The sequence below is a fragment of the Bos indicus genome, chromosome 23 (genome assembly GCF_029378745.1).
Source record: "Bos indicus isolate NIAB-ARS_2022 breed Sahiwal x Tharparkar chromosome 23, NIAB-ARS_B.indTharparkar_mat_pri_1.0, whole genome shotgun sequence".
NCBI classification, from domain to species: Eukaryota; Metazoa; Chordata; class Mammalia; order Artiodactyla; family Bovidae; genus Bos; species Bos indicus.
This window is the reverse complement of record NC_091782.1, coordinates 35115190-35141854: the sequence shown is the minus strand read 5'-3', so window position 1 is coordinate 35141854 and position 26665 is coordinate 35115190. Positions and strand designations below refer to the sequence as shown.

General features: G+C 40.7%; 2 protein-coding genes and 1 long non-coding RNA gene across 3 annotated transcripts; 1 reads left to right on the top strand and 2 right to left on the bottom strand.

Annotated features, from left to right (window-relative positions):
- Positions 1-293: 293 nt before the first annotated feature.
- Positions 294-11855, bottom strand: TDP2 (tyrosyl-DNA phosphodiesterase 2). The gene is made up of 7 exons (XM_019985647.2): positions 11532-11855; positions 11362-11447; positions 7336-7515; positions 6502-6593; positions 4667-4785; positions 3170-3340; positions 294-1351 (listed from the first exon to the last, which is right to left on the bottom strand). The coding sequence occupies exons 1-7, from the start codon at positions 11694-11696 to the stop codon at positions 1070-1072; spliced, it is 1095 nt and encodes a 364-aa protein (XP_019841206.2). The 5' UTR covers positions 11697-11855; the 3' UTR covers positions 294-1069.
- On the bottom strand, positions 7626-11354 carry LOC139179018 (uncharacterized). The gene is made up of 2 exons (XR_011563455.1): positions 9098-11354; positions 7626-9040 (listed from the first exon to the last, which is right to left on the bottom strand). It is a non-coding gene; the product is annotated as an uncharacterized lncRNA (long non-coding RNA).
- A 133-nt stretch (positions 11856-11988) lies between the features above and the next one.
- ACOT13 (acyl-CoA thioesterase 13) lies at positions 11989-26040 on the top strand. The gene is made up of 3 exons (XM_019985648.2): positions 11989-12228; positions 22403-22587; positions 24853-26040. Exons 1-3 carry the CDS (start codon positions 12142-12144, stop codon positions 25046-25048), a joined length of 468 nt encoding a protein of 155 aa, XP_019841207.2. The 5' UTR covers positions 11989-12141; the 3' UTR covers positions 25049-26040.
- Positions 26041-26665: the final 625 nt, after the last annotated feature.

Here is a 26665-nt window from a genome sequence, read left to right as displayed (position 1 = left end):
ACCATATGTATACATTCAGTGTGTCTTTTTTCAGGTGTTTTGCTTGTTAATTTTGACCCTCCTGATGAAAACAAGGTTCTGCCACTTCTCTTTCCAGTTATTTACCACCAGTTTTCCTCTCTGTATACTGAGGAAGTCAATATATTCTTGGTAATCCTTGGCAGAGTGAGAAGTAATGTAGAAAGCTGCTTTCTTCCACACAAAGGTGAAGCTGCAGTAGCTGTGGAGCCAGAAGTAGGAAGCAGGTAATGATTTCAATTCCATCATGAGCACAAAAGCATGTTAAAACAAACTATAAACGAGCAAAATTCTTTATTTAGAGTATACTCGCTTATGGGGGAAAAAAATGTTTCCTTAAAGCAGAGAAGTGTTCCTTATTCACCTCCTGAATTTCTCTTTACATATTTTTCTCTTAGAAAAAAAGCCCAATGCCTCTGGAAAACTGACTTTAATCATTATCAAGCCTAACTTTGCCTCTGTTCGGCGACATAACTACAAACACAAGTTTTTTAAAGTTAAGGAATTTTAAATCATGAGTTCATTTCTAGCTTACCAATTAGGCACTGTTAACTGACAAAAAATCTGATGGACAATAACTATCAGATAATCTGGATTTATGAAATAGTATTAAGAGATCCAATCCCAAGGACCCTGTAATCTTTTTTTTTTTTAAGACTTATTTAAAATATAACTATTTTGGTACCTGATTTTAAAAAGTAATCTAATATAAAGGCTAGTCCACAGACAAAATGTGGCCCTGCTTGAAATCCAGCCAGCAGCTACGAGCACTATTAAAAGCTCTGGTAGCCACTGTGACCTTGCATTAAGAAGCCTCATGTTTTCAACACAGGTATGCTTTAGTTTAAATGAACATTAAGATTTAGTTCTGAAATCTGAGGCCACAATACAAAAAATAAAATCACAGTAGTTTTTCCTTCTGTTACAATGATCCAGTTTATAATTCCTCCTTGTTAAACTACCTTTCCAGGACAGATAGAAATTATAATTGAAATTATAATCACAGAACAAAATCCTTTCAAACATTTAAAACTCATATTTGAAAAGCAATTCACAATATTACATCTAAGGTGCACAGAAGACCCCAGTGATCACTGGGAAATCTACCACAGTCCAGTTTTTCCAGCCCAAGCAGGTCCAAACTTTGGGGAATAATGTGGCCACCTTCTGCTGCAGCTCTAAAAAATATTCGATCAAAACGAAGTTTACAATTAGCAGCTATTCCAAGATTAGAGTTCATTTGTGTATCCCATGTATACTGGCAATGCTTAGGTTTGCCCAAAAACTCCCAGACATCCAAAATGTTGTTGGGTAAACCACCACATTTGGTAACCTGAAAAGAAAAACAAAGAACTCTTTTCAGTCTTTTTTCCCTTAAGTTAAAAAGGCCTTTACCATGACTGCATCTAAGTACAATTTTTCCAATCAGAATGCCCCAGATTATTTGCTGATGCACAAATGCAAAACTGGGTACAACTAGATATTTTATAAAAGTATTTTACTGCATGATAATAAGTAGGTAATAAAGATATCAAGAGAGCCAGAGAGGTCTGAAATTTGCCCTTTCTCTTCTGACATAAATAAATTCCTAATTTTGGGTATCAGATAAAACCCAGGAGACTGAAAACCTATGGCCTCAGTTACTGTTATTAGTAGTTTTTAAAAAATGAATGTAAGTGTAGAGAGGGCAAAACTGTTACTCTAAGCTATAAATTTAGATGTATACCATTTTATACGATCTAATAATGTCAAATATCTGCAGTTTTATTTGAAATTTACTAACAACATTAAGTTTTCCTCCCATTCACTCTAGGATTTAAAAGAAACTTTTATTGTGGTAAAGTATACATAAAATGTATGACTTTAACACTACAGTTCTATGGCATAGGGTTCCAATTTCTCCACATTTCTGCCAACACTTGTTATTTTCTTTTTTTTTTTTTAAATAATAGTCATGCTAATGACTGTGAAGTGGTATCTCATCATGGTTTTGATTTGCATTTTTCTCATGACCAATGATATTAAACATCTTTTCAAGTACTTATTGGCCATTTGTATGTCTTCTTTGGAGAAATATCTTAATCTTTTGCCTTTTTAACTTTTTATTTTGTATTGGGATTTGGCCGGTTAACAATGTGATAGTTTCGGGTGAACAGAGACGGGATTCAGCCATACATATACATGTATCCGTTTTCCCCCAAACTCGCCTCCCATCCAGGCTGCCACATAACACTGAGTAGAATTCCATGTGCATTTTACGCATTTTTTAATGAGGTTTTTTTTAAAACTGTAGGAGGTCTTTGTATATTTTGAATATCAATCTCTCATCAGATATATGACTTGGAAATATTTTCTATCATTCCATGGGTTGTCTTTCACGCCACTGATACTATACTTTAATGCACAAAAGTTAATTCTGATTAAGTCTACCTTATCTATTTTTTCTTTTGTTCTCTGTGCTTTTGGTATCATATCTAAGAAATCACTACCAAATCCAATGTTATGAAGGTTAAAAAAAAAAGGTTTTTAAAATCTCAGTAGGAAGAGTTAGGGAAAACTAGGCTGGTTCAATCTTTGTTCTTCTCACCTTGCAACTAGAGAAACTGAAACTAAAGCGACCTTTGCTAAACTCTTCTAATATTATTTTCTCTACACCCCTCTTTTTAATCAATATATATTGTTTTGTGTTGTCCTTTTCATATGCAATATATATATATTTCACTAATAAAGTAACAGCCTCTTCTGCCTCTGCCTTCCCTGTGCAAGGCAAATAGTACAGTCTAAATAATTATTCACTGAACTGCATCTGCAAGGCCACTTACAAATAATGAACAAATGAAGGTCCTAGTTTTAATAGCTTTAGTCAAAAGACACGTAGGGGACTTCCCTGGTGGTCCAGTGGCGAAGACTCTGCGCTCCCAATGCAGGAGACCCCTGTGTGATCCCTGGTCAGGGAACTAGATCCCACATGCCTCAACTAAGAGTTTGCATGCTGCAACTAAAGACCCCACATGCCACAACGAAGATCCACTGCAGCCACGAACAAAATTAAAAAAAAAAAAAAAAAAAACATACCAAAAACACAAGAAATCTAAAGGAATTTCCACAGCAATAAACTGCCCATAAACACTGAACTGACTTCATCACTCACTTCTTGATCCCTGAGATTCGTATCTCCAGCAAATATAACTGTAGCTGATCCTGGAGCCTCTTGCATTTTCTCTAAAACCATTTTCAACTGATTCATTCGTTCCTTAGCGTGCCCTCTGGTGCTTTCCAAATGAGAAGTCATAAGGCAAAGTTCATTTCCTGACACACTCACCTGCAACAAGATAAATAAATGATGAGAGCTGAGAAAATGATCCACTATTAACACTGAACTTTGTTACTAGAATCAGTAATTATTCAATTGATTGGTTACATATTAAGATTTATTAAAGTGAAACTGTATCATTAGCACTGGGCTTATCTCTAAAAGGTCAAAGAAGACTCCCAAAGAATACTGAGCAAGTACCCACTAATACTGCAAGACCTAACCCCAATGTCCACTCCACTGTGAGCCCTTTCCCAATGTCCCAGGTCTCGGTGGCTCCCTCTTCTATCCTCCTACAGCACACTGTAGACTGTTCATGAGGTCCCGCAGATTAAATTGCAGCACAATTACCTCTCTCCTACAAAGCTGTTGAATCATTTCAAAGCAAAGAAGGCTCTTTTATTTTCTACTATAGTATCGAGAGCTGGGCACATAGGTAATTCCAAATAATGTCAGTTAAATGATGAATGAATGAATGAGAATCACATACCATTTACAATGAAGATACCAACAATGTAAGACCTGTCAATATTTCAACTAATTGCCCGCAGAGTCAAGTCCAAATTCTTTCATACTGGGCATTCATGATCTCTTATCATCTGGATTCAACCTACTTTACTAGCCTCTCATCACACTACCCCTCTTTGTACTCTCTACACTCAACTGAATAGACGCTCATTTCGAGCTATACATGCCCTCTTTCATATAAACATACTCTGCTATTGGCAATTTATACAAGTTTGCTCATGGTGGTTCTGCCACCAGCACTGTTCTTAATGTCTATATTTTACATATTTTTCAGGGCCCAATTCAAATACAACTTCCCTCATGAAACCGTCACTAAACAATGCGGCTGGAAGTCATCTCTTCTTTCTCTAAGCTTTCAAGGCACATGATTACAGCTCTCCTACAGCATTTATGCCTTTCCTTTGTTTTAGTTACTATACATACAATCTCTCCCCTGCTAATATAGGAATTCTATGAGAGCAAGACCTATTTGACTAATTTTTGAAAGACTCACAGAACGCAACACAGTACCAATTACAGTGCATTTAATTAAAAAAAAACTAGAAAGCAAATGTGGAATGTTAGCAAACTCATATATTAAGAAAATATCAATGAATCAAGGATCTTATTTTTGCTAACTTGTTTATATTTGAAATGTGTCTAAAAATTTAATTTATAAAGTTCTTTAAGACTATTTAAAAGAATCTGTAAGTGAGGAGTAAATATTTCTCTAAATACAATGTTTTATTTTTTTTAAAGCCATCATCAGGGAGCTATGAAAAAATTAGTTCATTCTTCTTTTTAAGTCAATTAAAAAAAATTACTTACATGAACACACAAAAGGTTTCTCATCATTTGCGTATTTGGAAAAGGAATAATTTCTTGGCTTTTAAACTTCACTCTCGATTTCTTCAACATTATAGCTGTGAAATATCCTTCTTCACGACCTTCAGGTATTTGTGGAAAAGAATGTAGGCTGAGAGGTCAGGGGTATTTGCAGTTTACCTCAAGTTCCCCTACTAAAAATTCTATTTTAACAAACAGGTACAGATTTTAAATGGATCTACATGTTAAGAGTAAACTATTACTTCAGAATAGTTGAAGATGGCCAACCAAGTCCCGACATAATTGAAGTATGGAAGAAATACAAAAATGTAGCTGGAAATATGAAGAAATACAAAAATAAAAATGAATTTACATAAATGCCCCAAACAGTTAAAAGTGCTAATACCAAATATAAAAATCTGAAAAAATTTTGAAAGGCAAGAGTATGAGACAAATTGAGGCAACTTGATAGGAAGTTACTTTTAACTCTGAAAGCACCAGAAAAATCACAGTAAGTGAATAAAAAATTTAGAAAGTAAAAACTTGCAAGAAGAAAAGAGAACAGAAGTGGAGGGGCAGTGAATAAAAGCTTCCAAGTTTTTCAGAAAACAAAGCAGATGGAGAAGGGGTGACTGGTTTATCAGAATAGAGGGAAACCAGGAAAAGAAGAAAAGGGACAGATGGGAGGAAGAGCTGGAGAGGGAGGGGCAGGGAGGAGGGCAGCAGACTAGGAAGACAGCAGCTGGGCAACGCAGCCTAAGGAAAGGAGGAGGGAGACGGAGGGAGGGATGGAGAGAGAGAAAAAAGAGTTTTCTAGAACCGAAGGTTATGAACCTCCAGATTGAAAAGTCCTACAAAGTGTTAAGCATAATAAATGAAAAATACACTGGATTTAGAAAGAAGAGGCTCAAAGTTTCCTGAACAGGAATTAGAATGGCATCAGACTTAAGATCATCAATAATGGAAACCAGAAAATACTGAAATCAGGCTTTCAAAATTCTGCAGGAAAATGACTTTCTACCCAGAAATCTACGTCCAGTTAAACTATCAAAGAACTCTGAGGATAAAATACTGGCACATGCAAACAGGATGGGATTCAACACTTCACTCCCCTCTGCTACTTCTTAGGAAGTCACTAGAGGAATGTGCTCCAACAAAATGAGGAAGTAAGGCAAGAAGGGACAAAGCGTGGGATTCAGAAAACAAGATAACAGAACACAGGCAAAAGGAATCCCCAAGAGAATGCAGAAAAGTTGTCCCACAAAAAGACAGAAAGACAAAGAGAATTCTCCCTTCAGCAATTCCGGATTAAAAAGTAAATCAAAATTGAAATCATATACTAGGCAAAAGTGAAAGTCAAAGAAAACATGAGATTTAGCCAAAAATCATGAAATGAAGCCAAAGTGGTACACTAAATGCACTTAAATAAAAACAAAATAGATGAAAAGTCAAAAACTTAAATATTAAGAGCAAAAAGGTAGAAAAAGAACAAAAATAAATAAAAAGAAATTGGTAAAGACTCTTTGAAAAACATAACCACAATGAGATCATCACACCTGAACATTTTCTAACAATCTGATTTCACCAAAAAGCTAATCCATGCCTTAAATTTTGGCAATTTACATTTTTCTGAAAAATCATCCATTTTAACCTCTTCTTCACATATATAACATCTTCTCCTATGATTTTTTTAGTATCAGAGAGTGTGACTTCTTTTTCTCAAGCTTACTTTATTCGTGCTTTTCCCCGCTATGCTCCAATTGTTTAACTTTGATTTATCTCTCTCCTTGACTTGTTTTTCAAAAAAAAAACCAGTTAAATAACAGAAAAATTGTTACCTGTAATAATCTTGTAACTACTTGCTTTCTTCTTTAGGTAGGCATAATATGGGGGAATGACTTCCTGTAGAAATATCACATCAGGGCTGTACCTAATTAAACACATCAATTCATGATAAGTACCAGTACCAGGTATACCATTTGCAGCTACCTATTAGGAAAATATTACAGCATAAAAGAAACACAGAATTATAGTCCTCTAGGACACCTACTATTTGATGTTTACATTGATCTTTGATAACTATAAAATGAGAAAGATCTGTGTTACTTAACACATAATACTGTAAAGGTCAAATTAAAAAAAAAACAACATATATATGACAACCCTTTAAAGTCAGAAGAACTGGAATCACTGACAGTAGACACCCAGTAATATTAAGAGCTTCCAACTGTCTTATACTCTAATAGATGCCTGAAGAGTTGTCTCTTTCTGTCCTCTTGAAACAGTTATTATCCATGATGAAGAAAATGGAGCTCCGAGCTCCAGAGAATTGAAGTGGCTCTCAAGCGGTTCCACAAGGTCACAGAGCCAGTGTGTGGATCAGATTCGGATCACACTGGCAATTTTCTTTTCACAGTAATAATTATATAACAAATTTAGTAAGTAAAACAGTACCAGAAGGCTTCAAACAAAAGTTAGTGTTCCCTCTGAACCCCAACCCACCGTCCTGCTCCCAGAGGCAATCACTCCTGATTCTTTCTGATATTTCCTCTGAGAGCTGGACTCTGAAGTTAGGACCGACTGCAAAGCCCATAACCTTGATCTACTACCCTCCTTGTAGGCAGGTAAGACACATTATCACACTATCATGAAACAGATGTAATAATACTTACGAAGTTAAATAGGAACACACCCCTCGAGCCCTCTCTAGGAGATTGTTCATGTCCAATCCATCAATATTCCAGGTAATGAAAGACAATACACTGCCATCTTCTTGCTGAACACTTTTATCTTCAGATGTGCTGGTTTTAGAACTAATGGAATCATTTGTTTCTTCCTTGGTTAGGTCAACACTGGCAAGAGCAGAATGAAACACAACTCTGCAAATAATCTGATTAACTTAAAAATCATTTTTCAAATCTTTGTAGCCCTCATTTTACAAGTAAGTAAAATTCTCTTGCTGAAATTGTATTTACGTTATTTTTATTGCAATTCATGATCAATTTTGGATTTCACATTTATTCTTAGTCTTCCTCATTGCGAAGTTGGGCAGGGGTAAGTACATTTTAAGAGTCCTAAGACTATCTGCCTATGGAAGACCAAGAGTCTGATGACTACAGAAAACTAGATTCTGTGTTATGCAAAAGTCTGCTCACTTAGAACCAACTTGATACCCCTCAATGATATAGGTCATTAAAGTAACTTTATAGACTACAACCCCAAATTAGATTGAGTACGTAAGATTTCCACATTTACTTGGATTCATTTTAAACCATATTTGAAATATGGTTTCACTGTGCCAGATAAGGAACGGCTACAATTCTGCTATTTGCCTCACTGAGAGGTGAAGTCCAATGAACACCCTTCTCCTTGAATCTGGGCTTCAGTGACTTACTTGATCAACAGAACACAGTGAAAAGGATATTCTGGGATTTCTGAGGCTTGGACATTAGAAGCCTTGCAGCTTTCACTCCAGTCTTTTGGAACCTTTGTCCAAGAACCTTGAGCTCTCACAAGAGCAGTCTGACTGCTCTGTGACTGCCATGCTGGAGAGACCACATGTGTGGCTTCCAGTCCTCAGGCCAGCCTGACCCCACCTCTCCCATCAAGGCTTCGACATTTGAGTGGAGGGACAAACATTACTAAAAGGTGACTCCTAAACATTTATAAAATACACACAAATTTAAGAACTAGGGTTTTGTATTTATAATTTTAATGTATTTAATGCCAGTATTTTAACTTCTTTTAGAAAATTGTTTTTTATTTTATGGCCTTGCCACGCAGCTGGCAGGATCTTAGCTCCCCAATTAAGGACTGAACCCCAGCAACAGCAGTGAAAGCTCCAAGTCTTAACCACCGGACCACCAGGGAACTCCTCTCCTATTTTTCGTTTTAATCGAAATATAATTAACCAGGATTGGGGACGAATCCATATCAGGTGCCTCCTGATGTAATGCACTGAGGACGACACCCTATCACTTCTGTGCCACACAGTATAATGTATATAAACATCATACCAGTTTCAGGTACACAATATAATGATTCAATATTTGTATACACTGCAAAATGCTCGCCACTCTAACTTAACTATAAACTTTCTTTGGAAATAATTTCAGACTTTCAGAAAACAGTAAAAAGAATTCTATTCACCTTTCATACAAATAAACGTTAACATTTTACTTATTTAACATTTACCTGCTTTACTTGTTATTCAGAAATATTTGCATAAGTATTTTGAATGCACTGATCCCCTGGAGAAGGAAAGGGCAACCCATTCCCTATTTTTGCCTGGAGAAGCCCATGGAGAGAGAAGCCCGCGGGCTACAGTCCATGAGGTCAAAAAGAGTTGGACGTGACTGAGTGAGCAAACACACACACCTAAAGATAAGGACATACATATATACCGGACATGACTGAGTGAGCAAACACACACACCTAAAGATAAGGACATACATATATACCGGACATGACTGAGTGCTCAAACACACACACCTAAAGATAAGGACACACATATATACCCTAGTACAATTATAAGAAAAGTAACAAAGGAGGAAGAAAAAGGTTCTAGGCAGAGGTAATAAATACCTTTATAACAGCTGAAACGCAAGAAAAAAAAGACCCACTGGAGAAAAGTTGGACATGTCTAGAATATGAAGTCAAGTGGGCCTATGAACAAAGCTAGCTGAGGAGATGGAATTCCAGTTGACCTATTTCAAATCCTAAAAGATGATGCTGTGAAAGTGCTGCACTCAATATGCCAGCAAATCTGGGAAACCCAGCAGTGACCACAGGACTGGAAAAGGTCAGTTTTCATCCCAATCCCAAAGAAGGGCAATGCCAAAGAATGCTCAAACTACCACACAATTGCACTCATCTCACAGGATAGCAAAGTAATGCTCAAAATTCTCCAAGCCAGGCTTCAACAGGACGTGAACCATGAACTTCCAGATGTTCATGCTGGATTTAGAAAAGGCAGAGGAATCAGAGATAAAATTGCCAACATCTGTTGGATCATAGAAAAAGCTAGAGAATTCCAGAAAAACATCTACTTAAGCTTTATTGACTACGCCAAAGCCTTTGACTGTGTGGATCACAACTGGAAAATTCTTCAAGAGATGGGAATACCAGACCACCTTACCTGCCTCCTGAGAAATCTGTATGCAGGTCAAGAAGCAACAGTTAGAACTGGACATAGAACAACAGACTGGTTCCAAATTGGGAAAGGAGCACGTCAAGGCTGCATATTGTCACCCTGCTTATTTAACTTATATGCAGAGTACATCATGAGAATGCTGGGCTGCATGAAGCACAAGCTGGAATCAAGACTGTCGGGAGAAATATCAATAACCTCAGATGACACCACCCTTATGGCAGAAAGTGAAGAGGCACAGAAGAGCCTCTTGATGAAGGTAAAAGAGAAGAGTGAAAAAGCTGGCTTAAAACTCAACATTCAAAAAACTAAGACCATGGCATCCAGTCCCATCACTTCATGGTAAATAGATGGGGAAACAATGGAAACAGTGTCAGACTTTATTTTCTTGGGCTCCAAAATCACAGCACATGGTGACTGCAGTCATGAAATTAAAAGACGCTTGCCCCTTGGAAGAAAAGCTATAACCAACCAAAACAGCATATTAAAATGCAGAGACATTGCTTTGCCGACAAGGTCTGTCTAGTCAAAGCTATGGTTTTCCCAGTAGTCATGTATGGATGAGAGAGTTGGACCATAAAGAAAGTTGAGCGCCAAAGAACTGATGCTTTTGAACTGTGGTGTTGGAGAAGACTCTTGAGAGTCCCTTGGACTGCAAGGAGATCCAACCAGTTAATCCTAAAGGAAATCAGTGCTGAATATTCATTGGAAGGACTGATGCTAAAGCTGAAACTCCAATACTTTGGCCACCTAATAAGAAGAAATGACTCACTGGAAAAGACTGACGCTGGGAAAGATTGAAGGCAGGAGGAGAAAGGGACGACAGAGGATGAGATGGTTGGATGGCATCACCGACTGGACGGACATGAGTTTGAACAAGCTCCGGGAGATGGTGATGAACAGGGAAGCCTGGTGTGCTGCAGTCCATGGGGTCGCAGAGTTGGACACGACTGAGCGACTGAACCGACTGACTGACATGCCTGGAAGTTTTGTGGGGTAGGAAAGAGAGCGTGACAAGAGACGAACCCAGAAAGACAGGCAGTGGTCAAACCGTGGGGAAACCTGTAAGGCACACAGACTTTAAGAGCAGAAGTGCAGGAATTGGGGAGGGAGCACTGGAATAACAGGGGCGGATGTGCATTTTATAAAAACCATTATCCTGGCCGGCCAGCAGAGAGTAAACAAACAACAGGACGCAAGGAGACCACCAAGCTACCATTCTTTAGTAGAGGATTTTGTGTCTCATCCATTTCGAAACGCTCGCTTACGTATTCCCTACACCTGGAGTAAAAAATTACATTTCTGGTATTTCTCCCTCGGACTCCAAAGTACATCCGAAGTGACACAGCCTGGACTTCTCGGGAGAAGCGTGAGCCCCGCGGCTGGGGCAGGTCTCATCTCCACCAACCCTTCGTCTCCGGCTACTCAGACCCGAGGCCCGTCTCCGCGCAGACCCGCCGCCTAACTCGATGGCAGGTCCCGCATGCCCAACGCAACCTGGTACCCGACCGCCTCCGCCCGAACGGGTCCCCGGCCCGTCGTCACTCACCAGGACCCGGGCTCAGAGACGGACTCGGGACGGCTTTCTGAAGCGCTCTCCTCCACGGCCGGCTCGAAGTAGGAGTTCAGCGCTCTCTGCAAAACAAAAACACAGGGATGGGAGGTACGCCTGCATCACCGAAGTGAAGAGCCGGCAAGAGAGAAGTAGCGAAAGCTTACTTCCATCTCCCAGTCGTTCTCGGCCAGGTAGCACTGAGCCACAGCGGCGTCACAACTCGCGACCGAAGCAAACTCCACACACATGAGTTTCCGCTTCTTAACCTCGGGCTCCCCCTCCTCTAGCTCCGCCTCCGGCCCAGCCTCCGGACCGCTGTTCCGCTCCATCGGTTCCCCGCAAGTTCACTGCACCTTGAACCTGGCCCGGAGTTGGTGGGGTGGGTGGTGGAAAGGGCGGGGACGGTCAGGCGCCAGACTCTGCACAGGCGCCCAGCGCCCGCGGTGCTAGCCTATCAACCACCGGCGGGGAAACAAACGCTCACCTCTCGGAAGACCGTAGAGCGCATGCGCAGCAAGAAAGTCGGCCCGGGATGGCGAGGGCCAAACGGCACATGCGTGCGCTGTCACAACGTGGGCTGAACGTCAGTGACGAGGTGCTAGACGTCAGTGCGCCAGCTGCCAGGGAAGGGACAGTTGTGCGCTTGGCGGCGGACCCGGAACGCTTTTCGGGTCCAGAAGGCTGTTGACCTTGTTCTTTTGCGAACTTCAGGGCTCCCCTGCTCTTCCAAGACTCAGTCTTAAGTGGGGCCTGGGAGCCGGCGAACGGTCCACGATGATCTGGGTGAAGAAGGCAAAGACTCTGCTGGAGTGGCTAACGCACTCAGGCAAATTTAACGGTTTCGATAGAAACTTGGAAAAGGTATTAGAGGCGAAGGCGCGGTTTCTAACGAAGGGAAAGAAAGCGCCCTTCTTGGTTCGTGGGTGAACGCTTCATAAGTTCTCTGGCTAGATTCTTTTGGATTGAATCCCTAAACTCACCCTAGCAGTAATGATTACTGCTTTGATGGAGTAGTTATGTGGTAGGTGTGCCTACGTTGATCTGTCCGTTTTATAAGTCAGCAAAATGGGTTTATCTTAGGAATGGCAGAGGAGTTACACCTTGGGACTTGCAAACTGAGGCTAACCATGGGCAAGTCCTCAGCTGTTCTTCTATAGAGAGAATAGGAGACAGTTGAGAGGGGCTGTTTTGAACAAGTTCCTTGGAGGAGAGGAGAGTCGGGTTTGTGGTGGTGTCTCATTGGTTGAGTTGCGGAGGTATCTTAGCTTGTTGCTGATAAAATCTTCGTTTTTCCTGCTGGGATTTATAAAGTAAACTAGGAGGAGTGTTAAGTGGGGGAAAAGTTCCCCCTTTAGGGCTTCACGACCGCCTTAGAAAGGAGGTGTTTTATAATAATTTTATAATCACAACATTGTATAATTAAAAAGAAATGTTAAATTAATTTTAGTAAAATAGTTTAACATATCAAAAATATTTTAACGTAGTCAATACAAAGAGGGCTAACTTTCTGTACTTTGCAATCTCGTGTGAACTGTAGAGCATATATCAGTTCATACTAGCTGTGTTTCAAGTGCTCACTACTGACAGGTGACTATCATATTAACTGCACAGGTTGGTATCATGGTAGGTGCTTTGTGTGTTAATTTGATCAAAAATGGATTTTGCAGTTGTTTCGTGTGGGCAGATTTGCTCAGGCTAAATAGGTTTATGCATGCTGCTACTGCTAAGTCGCTTCAGTTGTGTCCGACTCTGTGCGACCCCATAGATGGCAGCCCACCAGGCTCCCCCATCCCTGGGATTCTCCAGGCAAGAACACTGGAGTGGGTTGCCATTTCCTTCTCCAGTGTATGAAAGTGAAAGTGAAGTCGCTCAGTGGTGTCCGACTCTGTGCGACCCGTAGACGGCAGCCCACCAGGCTCCTCTGTCCATGGGGTTCTCCAGGCAAGAGTACTGGAGTGGGGTGAGGTTTATGCATAGTGATCTGTAAATCTAGTCATGAACATGGTTTCTTTTACTGTGAGTTTTAAGATAATGGGATCTAGACCGGCGGTTCTCAATTGGGGATGGTGAGAGAGTGGAGGGGTGCTGCCAAACATCCCCAGTGCACAGATTCCCTCCCCCGTCCCCACAGAAGAGAATGGCCCAGTCCAAACGTCAGAAGCGCTGAGACTTTGAAAACTTGACTTTAAACCATGCTCTTAATCATTCACTTTGACCTAGGTCAAAACTAGATAAATTGCTACTCTTATTCTGCTGCTGCTGCTGCTAAGTCGCTTCAGTCGTGTCCGACTCTGTGCGACCCCATAGATGGCAGCCCACCAGGCTCCGCCATCCCTGGGATTCTCCAGGCAAGAACACTGGAGTGGGTTGCCATTTCCTTCTCCAGTGTATGAAAGTGAAAGTGAAGTCGCTCAGTGGTGTCCGACTCTGTGCGACCCGTAGACGGCAGCCCACCAGGCTCCTCTGTCCATGGGGTTCTCCAGGCAAGAGTACTGGAGTGGGGTGAGGTTTATGCATAGTGATCTGTAAATCTAGTCATGAACATGGTTTCTTTTACTGTGAGTTTTAAGATAATGGGATCTAGACCGGCGGTTCTCAATTGGGGATGGTGAGAGAGTGGAGGGGTGCTGCCAAACATCCCCAGTGCACAGATTCCCTCCCCCGTCCCCACAGAAGAGAATGGCCCAGTCCAAACGTCAGAAGCGCTGAGACTTTGAAAACTTGACTTTAAACCATGCTCTTAATCATTCACTTTGACCTAGGTCAAAACTAGATAAATTGCTACTCTTATTCTGCTGCTGCTGCTGCTAAGTCGCTTCAGTCGTGTCCGACTCTGTGCGACCCCATAGATGGCAGCCCACCAGGCTCCGCCATCCCTGGGATTCTCCAGGCAAGAATACTGGAGTGGGTTGCCATTTCCTTCTCCAATGCATTAAAGTGAAAAGTGAAAGTGAAGTCGCTCAGTCATGTCTGACTCTCAGCGACCCCACGGACTGCACCCTACCAGGCTCCTGTGTCCATGGGATTCTCCAGACAAGAGTACTGGAGTAGGTTGCCATGGCTATATACATATAAACCATGTCTTTGCACTGGACTTAGAGTTGGCTGTTCAAATCATATGATTTCTTTCTCTAAATCTCTGGTTAGTAATTCTCTAAAGTCTCTTTCTTAATAAAAGAAGTGTAGTTTTTGTACCTTACGGGATCTTGACTGATAAAATCATTTTACTTCAAAAAATTGTCCCTTTGGTGATTTAAATATGACACCAGATATTCTTCAAGGCAAGAAATGCTCTTCTAAGTACAGGATTTTAAAATGCAAGATTACTGTTAAAATTAAACTGGAGTAAAAGATGTACACGGTCTCTCAGACACACTTGTCCTCTTACCCCATTGCTTTTGTGAAGACTAGAAGGAATAATGTTTCTGGGTGTAAGAAGCAAGTGAGGTGTACAGAACTATTGTGTCAAGTCTGCCCCATTACCCACTCCCACAAAGTCAATGAATCAAATACAAAAACACTGGAAAATCTGGCTGATAATATTCCAATTCCAAATATTGTTTTTTGGACAGTTGTTTGGAGATAGCATAGAGAATCTGATGATTGATGGTGACTTTTTGTCCCTCTACAAATGATCTGTTGAAGAAAGCAAATTGAAAATTAGTTCTGGTATAGATGTCAAGTCAATGCATGAGATCATACATTGCACTTCTTTATTTTAGCCTGTCCTCTTTGTAAAAAAACCCTCTGTTTTATCAGTGTTTATAAACACCCACAAAACCTATCTTTTATAAAGCATTGATACAGAAAGACTAACACTCAAAATAAAGTCCTGATCTTGCTATAAGATCACTTTTAAATCAGTCAACGTCAACAAAGTACTATGAGATTATAAAGAAATACCCATCGACTTCCCAGGTGGCACAGTGGTAGACTATCCACCTGCCATTGCAGGAGATGCAGGTTCGATTCCTCAGTTGGGAAGATCCCCTAGAGGAGGAAATGGCAACCCACTCCAGTATTCTTGCCTAGAAAATTCCACGGGCAAGAGGAGCCTGACAGGCTACATTTTATGGGGTCTCAAAGAGTCAGACACGACTGTGTGCATGTACACACACACAAACCACACACTCCCCATCACAATTCCTCACCCTCCAGGAGTTTATCATCGAGGAGAAGAAAAAAGTGGGTTCCAAGGAACAGTCCCATCATGCCAGAATCCAGCTCCAGCAGCCAGGGATTCAACCTGAAGGGGTGAGCAGTGTCGGCGAGAACCTAAGGCAGCCTCTCAGTTTTCTTGGACTGCCTATTTATTTCAAGCTTATGATTCTCTTTTATACTTTGACAAAAGCATTAGGTCAGAGGTTTGATATTTTCAGTTCCCACTGACCCAGATTTGTTGTCTCCATAAATCATTGTTGCCCCTCAAAAGGAGTTTCTGCCTCAGCAATTCTCTTATCTACTTTTTCTCATGTGTCCTTGTGAATACACTGTAACTCATGCTAATGTCTGGGCTGCATACCACATTCCTCAGTTTATTTCTTATCTTTTTAAGTCCTGTTTGCCCCTAGTATCCTAAGCTCACTATTTCTTAGAAAGGGCTTCTAGCTAATAATATCTCTAAAGTCCCTAATTTCTATAAGCTATAGAAGAATATGCGAACATTACAGCATCCCTTAAATCTTTAGCTTCTATTTTAATTATTCCTAAACCCTAAATTCAGCAAACTCCTTTGCCATAAACACTTTGCTCATAAATAGGCTTCAGATAGCAATCCCTCCCATGGTCTCAAGCTGCGGCCTGTGTGCTCACCCTGGAACACTTTTTTGTAAAAGTCCTTGAACAAATGTCAGTGATTAACTTTATAAATTATTCTCTGAGCACAGCTGCAGAAGGCTTTGTGCCTTCTCATGCTCCTCTCAAAAACAATAAGCACCTTAATATTCCTTTTCAGTCAACTCAGCCAAGGAGAGGAAAAGACAAGTCAGAATTACAAGGCCTAACTCCTTCATCCCGGGACCATGCCTGCGGAATGAGGAAACAGGTCTGGGGCCGTGCCTCCATTTTGTCAGTAATGCCTAACGTGGCTCCCGACACCATCAGATGTGCCCTGAGGGGGAAAAAAAAAAGTCCTCCAAATAATTTCAGAAAACATGGATGTATCCCCGTTTTTAGAATTGTGGTATAATACACATATTTTACCACATGGGGCTTCCCTGTTGGCTCAGACGGTAAAGAATCTGCCTGCAATGCAGGAGACCTGGGTTCAATCTCTGAGTTGGGAAGATCCCCTGGAGGAGGGTGTGGCAACCCACTCCAGTATTCTTACCTGGAGAATCCCCACAGACAGAGGAGCCAGCCAGCTAGTCTTTGGGGTCACAAAGAGCTGGACACGACTGAGCCCACACACACACAACATAAAGTTCACCATCTTAACCATATTCAAGTATTCAATTCAGTAGTAATTTTTGCATTCACATAGTTGTACAACCATCACCACCATCCATCTCCAGAACTCTTTCCATCTTGCAGACCTGAAACTCTACCATATAGGCAATAACTTCTCATTCCCTTTTTTCCCCAGCCTTGCCAACCACTGTCTATAGTCTGTATCTCTGAATTTGACTACTCTGTGTACCTCATATGAATAAAGCCATTGCATCCCTTTTATATATTAAAGCTTTCAACTGCTGCTGCTAAGTCGCTTCAGTCGTGTCCGACTCTGTGCGACCCCATAGACGGCAGCCCACCAGGCTCCCCCGTCCCTGGGATTCTCCAGGCAAGAACACTGGAGTGGGTTGCTATTTCCTTCTCCAATGCATGAAAGTGAAAAGTGAAAGCGAAGTCTCTCAGTCATGTCCGACCCTCAGCGACCCCATAGACTGCAGCCTACCAGGCTCCTCCGTCCATGGGATTTTCCAGGCAAGAGTACTGGAGTGGGGTGCCATTGCCTTAATCCGAAAGCTTTCAACTAGTTCAGCAGTAAAGAAACATGTTTCACCTTATGATGTTTAAGTTACTTGCCAATGGAACTCTCACCCCCACAATAACACATGTGAAAGTATATACTTCAGGAGTCTCAGGTGAGATCTGGAAATACCAGGTGAAATCCAACACACAAAGAAATAAGGGCAGGCAGTTCAGAAGCCAGGTTAAATTGTGTCGCGTTATCCTTGTGGAAATGAGAGGTAAAGTATAGGTGAATGAGCTGTCTCAAGAGGAACAGCACAGACTAGAGAGAAGCATTAAGGATTTAAGACTGAACCCCAAGGACATACAGGGTTGAGAACAGTAAGTAGCCTTTGAAGACTATAGAAGTGGTTAGGAAAGTAAGAATAGACCTTACACTTACTCAAAAAACTTTGAAGCTTTGGCTCTACCACAAAAGGACAGTGTTATTACTTAAAGTTTATCAACGTGATATGCCAACAGGTATACTTAGACTACTGTTGCTCGGGGAACAGATTATTTAGACTTTGTTGCTGTTGGATTTGTGATTTTATCATAATGGGCTCATCATATTTACATTCCTGCATGGCATCACTCCTTCCTGGGAATGACTCTATTCCAGTTCTACATACCAAACTAGATTAGCTGCAAAAATTCTCCCCAAGTTTGTGCTTTCCCTCTTGAGAGGAGATCTAGAGGAGTAAAGAGACGTCACCCCAGTCCTCAGTCTACAGGTGGTGAGGAAGGTCTTTCCCTATTAGCCCCTCTTTTCCAGGTTGAAGGCAGCAGAGGAGCTGTAATTGAGAGAAACCTTGCCAACGTGATTATTGTGAATATAGACTTTCATAGCATCTACCTTTGTAGGCATTCTAGAATGATTCGATAAAATCTGCCATTTACCAGCCTTTGGGGAAAAATACTGCTTATAATCCTGCTTAGCACATCTCTCATCACCATCACCACCCTGCCAATGAACATGAGTGAAATGGTACTTCAGCTGGTTAAATCTTCAGGGAATATTTAAATTCTTCTGAACTCTTCCCTAGGGCTTTGTTTGCCTCCCATGGCACCCATTTGTTAACTTTTGTTTTTGGTCTTCTCTGATAGTCTCTACTGGTTCCTCAGCCAGTTTAGTCGCTCAGTCGTGTCCGACTCTTTTCGACCCCATGGACTGCAGCACACCAGGCCTCCCTGTCCATCACCAACTCCCAGAGTTTACTCAAACTCATGTCCATTGAGTTGGTGATGCCATCCAACCATCTCATCCTCTGTCGTCCCCTTCTCCTCCTGCCTTCGATATTTCCCAGCATCAGGGTCTTTTCAAATGAGTCAGTTCTTCAGATCAGGTGGCCAAAGTATTGGAGTTTCAGCTTCAGCATCAGTCCTTCCAATGAATATTCAGGACTGACTTCCTTTAGGATTAACTGGTTGGATCTCCTTGCAGTCCAAGGGACTCTCAAGAGTCTTCTCCAGCACCACAGTTCAAAAGCATCAATTCTTCGGCACTCAGCTTTCTTTATAGTCCAGCTCTCACATCCATACATGACTACTGGAAAAACCATAGCCTTGACTAGACTGTCCTTTGTTGGCAAAGTAATGTCTCTGCTTTTTAAAATGCTGTCTAGGTTGGTCATAGCTTTTCTTCCAAGGAGCAAGTATCTGTTAATTTCACGGCTGCAGTCACCACTTGCTGTGATTTTGGAGCCCCAAAAAGTAGTCTCTCACTGCCTCCATTTTTACCTTTATCTTTCAGTGTTCTTTTCAAGTAACTCAGGGGAGGCAGGTTTACTTAGTGGACCTGAGTCCAGTGGAGACCAAAACACTGGCTACTTGAAAGATTTGTGAGGACTGAGACGGTGTCTCAGTGCCTGTAAGACATGCATATACATTTCTGAGCATGGTCTCTAACACAAAGTTAGCTACAGTTAATAACCAAAGAAATACATGTGCTCCCTACAGCCTGTATCATGACTGAAACCGAAATCTGTTTTTTTTGAAACAGTGTCCTCTCCTCAGCCCCATTTGTCAACAGAGAGGTAGTTATTGGTTTCTTCCCCCACAAGACATGTTTCTTAGTTCTGGGAAGTTGGGTAGCGAATCAGTCTTCTGATTCGAAAGAAGAATCAGTCTTCATTGTTATCTTCCATTGGTTTACTTATTCTACTTGGGGAGACAAGAACTGGTAACACTAGGGATTCCCTGATGGTCCAATGGTTGGGACTCTATTTTCACTCCTGAGGGCCTGGGTTCAGTCCCAGGTTGGAACTAGGATCCCACAAGCTGTGCAACAGGGCTGGAAAAAAAAAAAAAAAAAAACAATTGGTAACACATAAAAGTATTTCTCTGTCATATCAGAGTGACCAGTGCAAGAGTATCTCTATTCCAGTATACATTTTCAGCCAATTTTGTATCTTAGTATAGCCTTTGGCCTTTCACGTTGGGTGGGTGGGTTTAGTCGCTCAGTCATGTCCAACTCTTGGCAACCCCATGGACTTGTGGCCTGCCAGGCTCCTTTATCCATGTAATTCTCCAGGCAAGAATACTGGACTGGGCTGCCATTTCCTTCTCCAGAGGATCTTCCCAACCCAGGGATCGAACCAGGATCTCCTGCATTGCAGGTAGATTCTTTTTTATTTTCCATATGATCTCCCTTTATGTAGAACTAAGAAAAACAAAAGACAAACAGAGCTCAGAGATACAGAGAACAGTTGGTGATTGCCAGAGACAGGAGTGGGTGGTGGACAAAAAGTGAAGGAGTCAAAAGTTACAAACTTGACAATATACAACCTTGTTGTACTCCTTTCCCAATTTTCAATCAGTCTGTTGTTCCATGTCCAGTTCTAACTGTTGCTGCCTGACCTGCATACAGGTTTCTCAGGAGACAAATGAGGTGGTCTGGTATTCCCATCTCTTTAAGAATTTTCCACAGTTTATTGTCACAATAAAGGCTTTAGTGTGGTCAGTGAAGCAGAAGTGTATGTTTTTTCTGGAATTCTCTTGCTTTCTCTATGAGCCAGTGAATGTTGGCAGTTTGTTATCTGGTTCCTCTGGGCAGGTAGATTCTTAACCACCTGCGCCACCAGGCTGGGGGAGAAGGTCAGTATTAAAATCAGTATTCTTCAGTAGAAAGTGAAATCGACATTTGTTTTACTTTTTGTCATCCCAGCCAAAGTTAGATAATCATATGGAACACTAAGAACTGACCTCTATTAAATACATTGTACCTTGAAATTATACTAAACTATCTTTGGTGACTTGGAGAAGGAAATGGCAACCCACTCCAGTATACTTGCCTGCAAAATCCCATGGACAGAGGAGCCTGACGGGCTACAATCCGTAGGGTTGCAAAAAGTCAGATGTGACTGAAAATGCACACACACACACACGCACCCACCTTTGGTGACGATGAGGCTTTCCTGAACTGCCTAGCTTTTTCAAACTGTCTTTACCTGGCTAAACTCTGCCCATCCTTCAAAGTGTAAATAATTTCACAGATGCCTTTCTAATGTCTCTTCCCTGAAAACATACTTGGATGAGTAAGATCCTTACTTCCAGCAACCTGTATTTATCCCCTCGGCAGTCAGTCACTGTACTGCAGTGTGCGTGTATTGTTCCTATAGACTGGAAACCCCTTAAGAGCAGAGATTTGATCTTGTTCATCTTTAGATTGCAGTGCTTCAAAGAGTCTAGTAAATGCCCTAGTAAGGTGAGTTTATATCTTGGGTCTCCTTGGTGTGCATTATTAGTTAATGAGGACATCTTATGGCTAGATCATTTATTGAATGATAATGATCCCATTCTGACATTCACTTTTCCATTGATTTACCTGTTAAGCAAAACATATTATTTAGAATGGTTTGTATTTTATGGTTCTGTTTCTGTTTTATATCAGGGCCTTGTAGAGGATAAACAACAGCAAACAACTCAAGTTAGTTTGTGAAGTTCCAAAATGCCTTCCTGGTGGGAGCATAAAAGCCACTGTATATATCTAGAGATTCTACAGTTAGCAACAAGGGAGATCGGGAGGTGAATAGACTTAGACCTGAATCTCAATTCTGTCATATCCTTGGTGATCTTGAGAGTAAACCAGTCTGAATTTAAATTACTACGAAATGGAAACCATCTCTCCCTTATTACATAGTGCATGGACAGACTGGCACAGTGCCTGACTTACGAAAGTGCTCAATAAATGGTAGTTACCGAGAATCGAATCGTTTAATGCAGGAGACACCCCTTCCTCCCCCAAATACAGCAGACGCCTCACACAGGCATCCATATTCTGTCTGAAAACCTCTAGTGACAGCAAGAATTACTGCACTGGATGCAACGCATTCCATCCACAGTTCAGTTCTGACTTCTAAATGTTAGATATCTATAGTGTTTTTTCCTAGTAAATTGAATAGGATATAAGAAACACATTTCTGTTATTTTTGTTTCCTTTCTAAAGATGTTTGATATAACATTCTAAATTCATTGTTCCACATTTTATCTTTTATGTAATTTTTTTCATTATGATACTATAAATGGGGCAGGACCTTAAAAGCAGCAATTTAACTTTGCTGGATTCTATTAAACTTTTTTTACACTAAAATAGGTTTGTGGTATAAGCTTGTTCTCATCCTGTATTGAATTTCTTTCAGCCTATTTTAAACATTGTTTTAAACCATTCATCATGAAGTCATTCTGAAAATTACTTTGTGCAATAACTAGGGAACATCCAAATTAAAACTACAATGGACTAACAGATCACAAGGACCACCTGACTTAGTGCAGAATTTCTGAGAAGACATTAAGAGATGCCAGGTTGCTGTACATAGAGTTCAGAAGCTCAGATGGAATGTTTGATTTATGCAGAGTAGTGGAGATTAAGAAAAACTACTCCTGTTTTCCCCTAAATATTCCTTTTTATTTCAAAACAATTTACTCCAGAGTTCATTTCTATCAAGAGAGACTGGTAACTTCATTTTCAGTTTCTGAATCAACTTTTGGGGGTGGCTTGGTTTAATCCAGTGATAGTTCTTGGTAGAGCTGTTTGTGCTTTTCTTAATACCACCAAATATTCAAAAAAAATTTTTTTAACACTTAGGTGACTCTCGTTTCTGCTGCCCCTGGGAAACTGATTTGTGAAATGAAAGTGGAAGAGCAGCATGCCAATAAAATGGGCACTCTCCATGGCGGCATGATAGCCACCTTAGTGGATGTCATATCATCGCTTGCTCTGCTGTGCACAGAAAGGGGTATATCCGGAGTCACTGTTGATATGAACATAACGTACGTATACAAACTGTACCCCAAATAACTTTTTTCAATGTGATAACTCATTTCAAACAACTGAGACTACACACATTTATAACAGAAATAAAGCAGGAGTTGCCCTTAGCTGGTCATCCTTAAGTGCAGCTACAGATTTGCCTTAAAAACATTCCATGGTTTTAGAATCTAGAACTAAAAGGATTTCTAAGTACAATATATATTAGTAATAATAATATAAATAATCAGGGATATATAATCAGTGATAAAGGGAAGTCAAGTAGACCTTAGGAAGCATCACTATGAACAAAGCTAGTGGAGGTGATGAAATTCCAGCTGAGCTATTTCAAATCCTAAAAGATGCTGTGAAAGTGCTGCACTCAATATGCCAGCAAATCTGGAAAACTCAGCAATGGCCACAGGACTGGAAAAGGTCAGTTTTCATCCCAATCCCAGAAAGGCAATGCCAAAGAGTGCTCAAACTACCACACAATTGCATTCATCTCACACAATAGCAAAGTAATGCTGAAAATTCAAATCCAGGCTTCAACAATATATGGACCGAGAACTTCCAGATGTTCAAGCTGGTGTTAGAAAAGGTAGAGGAACCAGAGATCAAATTGCCAACATCCACTGGATCACAGAAAAAGCTAGAGAATTCCAGAAAAACACCTACTTCTGCTGTATTGACTACGCCAAAGCCTTTGTGTGGTTCACAATGAACTATGGAAGATTCTGCAAGAGATGGGAATACCAGAACACCTCATCTGTCTCCTGAGAAATCTTCATGCAGGTCGAAAAGCAACAGTTAGAACTGGACATAGAACAACAGATTGGTTTCAAATTGGGAAAGGAGCACGTCAAGGCTGTATATTGTCACCCTGTTTATTTAACTTATATGCAGAGTACATCATGTGAAATGCCAGCCTGCATGAAGGTCAAGCTGGAATCAGATTGCTGGGAGAAATATCAGTAACCTCAGATATGCAGATACCACCACCCTTATGGCAGAAAGCGTAGATGAACTAGAGTCTCCTGGTGAAAGAGGAGAGTGAAAAAGCTGGCTTGACACTCAACATTCAAAAAACTAAGATCATTGCATCCAGTCCCATCACTTCATGGCAAATAGATGGGGAAACAATGGAAACAGTGACAGGCTTTATTTTCTTGGGCTCAGCCACAGCTTGCTCCTTGGAAGAAAAGCTATGACCAACCTAGACAGCATACTAAAAAGCAGAGACATCACTTTGCCGACAAAGGTCCGTCTAGTCAAAGCTCTGGTTTTCCCAGTAGTCATGTATGGATGAGCGTTGGACCATAAAGAAAGCTGAGCACTGGAAGAATTGATGCTTTTGAAATGTGGTGTTGAAAAAGACAATTTTTCCACCTAAGCTACAGAAGATATGATTTTTGTTGGCAGGTGAGGCAGAAGTTAGGGTGGGAAAGCCAACGTTATTTGACATGAGGTCAGTGTAAACCATGTCAGTCATCAGGTTTCAATCTAAATCTTTCCTTAGGCTAACTTAACATTTAGTCTGTCTTTACTATGGAAATGAGCATGCAGTAAGCAAATCACAAGATTAAAATGCAAAGGGTCTTTTGAGATTAAGATGAAAAGAACTGCTAGGGCATTGAGGCATGTATTCAGCAGTTCTTCCCTTATTCCATGTGATGAGGGTTAAGACCGTCTGACGACCCTGCTTTGCCTCAAGACTATTAGGAGCAGAGATCTTCCAACCTGGCACTGCACGTCATGATCTTCCAAGATACTGCTATTACAACCATAAAGCATCTTTAATAAGCCAAACATAATTTTGGCCTTTCAAAGTCTGTGTGGCCGAAGTTTTGGCCACCATCAGGAGCTGCCTGAGATCCAAGAGGGCCTCAATTAATTCCTTATAGTTGTTTTTAAATCATTTTAGAGCTGAGTAACTTCTGAATATTGATAACAAAACAGCAAGTATTACCTCATGTTGGAAGTTAAGCAAATTAAATGAAAGCTTGGGGGAATCTTTCACTAGCCCCAGATAAATATGAAGTAGGAAACCTAAAAACAAAGAAGGGCCGCAGGGCTGGGGAGCAGTTGAAAACTCCTGTTTATGGGAAAACAAACTTGTGTGCATGTAAGGAATCAGTAAGAGAGAACTTGGGTCAGGATCTGCCATTCAAATGAGAAAGGACAGAAAGTTTACTATTATTCTTGAACTATCTAGGAAAAAAACATAAGGCTGTTATGAGATGCACTTAAAAACTACTGTTAACTAAATTTAAATATTTCCTTTCAAGGTACATGTCACCTGCTAAAGTGGGAGAAGACATACTGATTACAGCACACGTTTTGAAGGAAGGAAGATCCCTTTCATTTGCTTCTGTGGATCTGATGAACAAGGCCACGGGAAAATTAATAGCACAGGGCAGACATACCAAACACATGGGAAACAGACCACCCGAAGGCTCCGTGAAGAAGTCCAACAATGAGTAATTTTCAAAGTAGCACAACTAGAAGTAGCCAAGAAATAGTCTTTGGGGAAATGCCAGAGATCAAGTGGAATGCAGGACGGGGGTTGTCTATATTCTTTGATTTCGAGCCTCGTAAAAGTTTTAGTCTGTAATCATACGTAATACTTGGATGAAAACACTCTTAGCTCAGTGTGTTTTGAAAACAGGTAAAGCAAAGCTCACAGGGCCATTTGAGGTAAGATTACCTTACAACTAAAACCTAGTATTGAGCTGAAGGACAAATTAATGATTAATCCTTAAATTGTAGGTCATTCTCAGCTCTAAAATGCTACATTTTTTTAAAAACCCAATTCCAAGATTATGGAACTTCAAAGCAGATGAACCACAGGCCACACTGAAAAATAAGAGTGAGCAGTCCTCAATAAACTTTAAGGCAAAGCAGATTAGTGATAAACAGCCCAGTGGGATAAATAGCCCAGTTCATGATTAGTATATTTTATAGTGGTGGTAGTAGGGAGAGCACAGAATTACCTTTTCCAGTACCTAGAATAAAACCATGCAGATCTTCAATCTCCTAATGCTTGCTATTAGAAAGACCAAGTTCACACATTGTTTAGTCAGTTTCTCAAATTTCTGTCAACTGTGGTATTTATAATTGGTTTCTGTCATCAGGGTCTTAGTTCTAATATTTCACAACTGATGATCATAAAGAAAGGAAGTAATTTCCTTTGGAAGTTGGAAAACAGTTAATAGTTAAAGGCTGATGATCATTTGGTTGTATTAGAATACAGTATACACATCAGAATACACATAGCTCTGTTTGCTGAAGGGCAGAAGCAGACTTGAAAATAGCAGTGTACACATAGGAAACCCATCTAGTATTGCCCATGAAAAGTAACTTGGGATCCTTGGAGAAAGAGCTGATTTCAGAGCTGGGGGTGGGATAGGGAAATAACAAGATGAAACTATCTTGTATTTGAAAGTAAGTGCTCAATAAAACAAGGCGTGAAACAAGGCATGAAAAACAATAGCAGTGTATGACGCAGAGAGCTCAAACCCAGTGCTCTGTGATAACCTAGAGGGGTGGGAGGTGGGAGTTCATGAGGGAGGGAACATGTATACCTAGGGGTGATTCGTGCTAATGTATAGCAGAACCCACACTTGTAAAGCAGTTATCTTCCAATTACAAATAAACTATATAGCACTGAAAAGAAATGAGTCCATACTGTTTAGGTAACAATAAACGGCTGAGACAGGAGAGCTCTTTCTTGTTAACAGAATGCTGGCACATGTAGAGGAGTAAATATAAAACAGTAACTATCAAATGGGGAAATAGGACACCACCTTCACCAATGAACGTGGACATCAATAAAGAGCACACGAGCAGTGTTTCTGGATATTAACTTCAGGGGGTGTAACATCACTCACAATGGGCAATGGCCAGGATACCTAATCCAAATTTAACCACAAAGGAAATCACTCAAATACCAAATAAGGACGTTGTTTTTTTTAAAAAATTGGCCTGAACCCTTTAAAACTTGAGTATGGGGGCAAGTTCCTAAACCTTTGCACCTAGTTCCACTCAGGGTGGTTAGATAAAGAGTTTAGAACAGTCCCTGACCATGAGAAAGTGTTCATT